The sequence below is a fragment of the Syzygium oleosum genome, unplaced genomic scaffold (genome assembly GCF_021117445.2).
Source record: "Syzygium oleosum isolate NSW1041296 unplaced genomic scaffold, Sole_v2.1 Sole_v2.14, whole genome shotgun sequence".
NCBI lineage: Eukaryota > Viridiplantae > Streptophyta > Magnoliopsida > Myrtales > Myrtaceae > Syzygium > Syzygium oleosum.
This window is the reverse complement of record NW_026607498.1, coordinates 3,934,481-3,938,578: the sequence shown is the minus strand read 5'-3', so window position 1 is coordinate 3,938,578 and position 4,098 is coordinate 3,934,481. Positions and strand designations below refer to the sequence as shown.

General features: G+C 41.1%; 1 protein-coding gene across 1 annotated transcript; it reads right to left on the bottom strand.

Moving 5' to 3' along the window:
• Window positions 1–564: 564 nt before the first annotated feature.
• On the bottom strand, window positions 565–3,871 carry LOC115690495 (autophagy-related protein 8f-like). The gene is made up of 6 exons (XM_030616843.2): window positions 3,715–3,871; window positions 3,171–3,222; window positions 3,016–3,071; window positions 1,354–1,406; window positions 1,124–1,242; window positions 565–960 (listed from the first exon to the last, which is right to left on the bottom strand). The coding sequence occupies exons 2-6, from the start codon at window positions 3,205–3,207 to the stop codon at window positions 866–868; spliced, it is 360 nt and encodes a 119-aa protein (XP_030472703.2). The 5' UTR covers window positions 3,208–3,222; window positions 3,715–3,871; the 3' UTR covers window positions 565–865.
• Window positions 3,872–4,098: the final 227 nt, after the last annotated feature.

Genomic DNA, 4,098 nt, shown 5'->3' with positions numbered 1-4,098 from the left:
TCCATGTTGCTCATGTGCCACGCGAACTCCTAGCTCTCGAGCCGCCCAAAAAACCTGAGCTCTCTCACCAACTCGACAAATTGATTCATAGAGTTGCCCATTCTTAGAAGGCAACAAATTAATAAAAAAAAATGCTAAGAATTAAAGCCCGAGTTGGGTCATGTATGAATTGGATTTGGGTTGAGCCGATCGCTAATATTGTATTATATAATAAAAAAATGGAAATATGGGTTAAATGAGCCAATTTGAGTTGGACAATTATCAACCCGACCCAACACACCCGTTTCACGGTCCTATGGATGACTATGAAATTTGAATATAAATGCACAACACTATAAGTGTTAAAGAGAGTTCCTTCAAGGCAATTGCATAGCTACTACATAACATCACCTTCAACCAAAAAACAAGAAAACATAACCGCAAATAGCGGTAGACAGATGCTGCGCATTTCTTAATTTTTTTCTCGGGTATAGACAAGTGGATTGAAACAGTGATTTGTACATCAGAATTTTTTACTAAATACTCGATAAACCACAGCAAACATTCGAGCACTGGGCAACCAAATTGAGGATAAAAATCAACTTCAAATACCAGTGAAACTACCCAAGCATTCTTGCAGAATCTTTGGCTCGGGGATGTGTCCAACCAGCCCATCAGCAGTACATAAACTGGACTGGAGCGATTGCGTCGTATTATGTACTTAAGTTTTTCATTAGCATCATAGGTTTTGACAAATGCTTATTATATACACAGAATGGGTTACCCACATAAGCACAATGGATATTTATATACAAGCCAGAGTTCAGCTCGAGGAAACTAATGGCAATGAGGCAGAGATGAAGGAACGGGCAGCGCTTCGCCATAATCAGTTGTCGCCGAACGTGTTTTCTCCGCTGTATGTGACATAGAGAAACCCATCCTCATCTTTCTTCTCATCGTAAATGGCAGACATTATTGCTCCTGAGATGTGGAGAGTACATACATTGTTAGTTGAAACTGCAATGGACTTTTTAAAACAAACAACTCCTCAAAGCATTTGATTTCAGTTAAAAAAGTAACGAAGAGGGAAATCAAATACAAAATGAATGTCCGCGTGAAGTGAAATGAGTCAATTGTGCTGTACCTGTGGGTGGAAGGACATTGTCAACAAATATGAAGATCGCCTTTTCGGCACTCAGCTTAATTCTCTTCCTGATCACATAGACGAACTGACCCACGGTAAGGTCGGCTGGGACAAGATATCTGCAAGTTTTCAACAAGAAGTCAGTACAAAACAAGTCAAGTATTGCAGCTATGACTTCCTACAAGTGCAGATAAGAAAATGATAATGGCAGTCGATGAAAAAGGGTTCACTTTTTCTTGTCGATGTTGGGAATATCACTTCGCTCCGCCTTCTCCACAATCACCTTAAGATTACCGCACAAATGTTAGCATAAGCAGAAAAGAAGTTCCACACGACATCAACAAAAGAAGTTCCCACAGATTACGGTTTTGCCAGTGAAAATAAGAGACAAATCCTGCAAACTGTCCGGTCAGTCACAAAGTAAAACCAACAAAATCACCTTGCCCATCACATGGCCCGGATAATGGTGTAGGACTGATGCATCATTACAAAGTCCCCGGAATAATCACATTCTCGACCAATTATTAAATCTGTGTGTTCCATTTTTTGGATGATGACGTTAATTTTTCTCAGGGGCAGAAGTCCATAAACACGGAATCAGTTTGGTAATGTGTGTGGCTTGCTTAAGAGTCAAGCTTATAACATATCCTCAAGAGGGTCAATGCTATATGAGAGTATTGACTAGTGAAAACATGCTGCAGCTTGAGAGAAAGTTTGATGAAAGTGACCCAGCTTGCAGAAAAAATCAACTTCCTAGGATGAATATTTGCAAGAGAACTTCTCATGAGACAATCTTTCAATCGATATCTTAAGCCAATCTATGTCCAAACCATGTCAAGTTGAAAAGTGCTATTTAACAGATTCCTTAGAACGGAATTCAGGCGAAAGGCATTTGAAGGGTCATCACAGTGACTGATGCTTCTTCACCTGCAGCCCGCTAGCAATCAGGAGAATACCTCATCATCTACTTTGAACTTTTATAATCACTAGCATCTTCTCCAAATTCTTTTGCTCACCAACATGGCAAACTCTTAAATACTTTCCACTATTGTTGCTTAATTGCAATGGCCATAGAAGGTCCTGCAGATAGATCCTAGGAACAGAGAGCTCTTGCTAAGTCAGGTTCACGGATCAAGGAGCAAACGAAACATTTATGTGGGGACTGTGCTTTTCAGTTCCTTGTCTGGATAGCAGTCCTGTGGAATCAAACGACTCGGATGTCTATTTCATCTTTCAACAGTCTCTGTTTTCTTCTTCTGCTCCAGGTATTACTTAGCCAGCTTATTATGCATACTGACCAAATGACCTCTGCGCATCTCCTCTAAAAAATTATGTTTTACTAAAATAAAAAGCAAATGAAGAAAAGGAGAAGGAGGACATAACTATGATCAGCAATTGGACATGGATAGGTAAAGCTATGAGACACTCCAAATTACTTGAAAGTTCCCTAGGATATAGACGAATCTGAGGTTAAGTACTTAAGGATATCCTGAGAAGGATACGCGCACCACGTAACATTTCTATGACATTGATCTATACACTGAGAAAAACACTCCAATTAATCTTCAACCCTTGGTTTACATGTCAATCAGATATTGATATCACAATTCATACATTGTCGAATCAGTGATTCCTGTAGGTGACTCGTAACTTTTATGCCAGAACTACCAGTTTCAATTTCAACTCTGGCATGGCCCAAGGGTGGGCAGAGGAAATTCTAGCAACATAACTCTATTGATATTGGTTGCAAGCATGAATAAGACGACAATCCATGCAAGTTCATGTAAGATGTGAATCTACCAATTAAGCCAATAAAAATGATCTAAATCACTGACAATTATAAGATTGCTGTATGAACCAGGGCAAATTCACAAACAACTCAAAACTCTCACCGGAATCCTGTCCGGGTATTTCTCCCTTATTCTCGCCGCCTCGGCACGTCTCTTCTCTGCAGTCGTCAAAACCGGGTTCATCAAAATTTCAATTCTACTTTCATTTAGATAATACGGACAACGTGCCAAACAGCAGCGCATAGCCAATTACATACCAAAGTCATGCTCCTGCTTAAACACGCTCTTGTTCATCCTTACGCAATCCAACTGCACAAGAAAAACACATACTTTAGCCGCAATTTCACCCTTGAATTGTGACACCCCCGCCAACATGAAACCAAAGAACACAATTTGACGCAGTAACACCGGAGGATAAACCATCCCATGACGGCCACAAACGAAAAGAAGCTAAAACACAAACCCAGCTAAGCCAACTAAGAACCCTAACATATCCAGCAATACCCACGATTACCAAAGATCAAAAGAACACAATTTGACGCAATAACACCGGAGGATGAACCATTCCATGACAGCCACAAACGAAAAGAAGCTAAAACACAAACCCAGCTAAGCCAACTAAGAACCCCTAACACATCCAGCAATACCCATGATTGCCCAAATGAAAATTTCAAGCCAAGAGCAAACAAACAACAACATCACCGCCGAACTCGCCCGATATCTTGTCGGAAGATCAAGAAATCAAGAACAGAAGAAGGGGGGGATCGAGAGAGAGACAGAGAGAGGTCAACGCGGACTTACCCGGAGAATGAATTTAAGAACAAGAAAACCCACGGAGAAGAGAGAGAGAGAGAGAGAGAGACGGGCGATTGCTTTGAGAAGAAGGAAGAAGAAGAAGAAGAAGAAGATGGAGAGACGATCGGATTGACTCGAACCGATCAAATGCTACCCATCAAGGAACAAAGATCGAAAAGGAGGTGATCAATTCAATATAGCTCTGTTCGTTTCGCAATAATGATCGAGTCACGAGGGAGGTTCGATTGTCCTACGCCGAGGTTTCGTCGAAGGGAGACAAGGGGTGGGGTCCAATCACGGCACGCCGTGTCAGCAAGATAAGACTAATCTCTATACGATGATTGCCGAGGGCATCATCGTTCGGTCCAATTTGCGCAATGATCTTCGTTC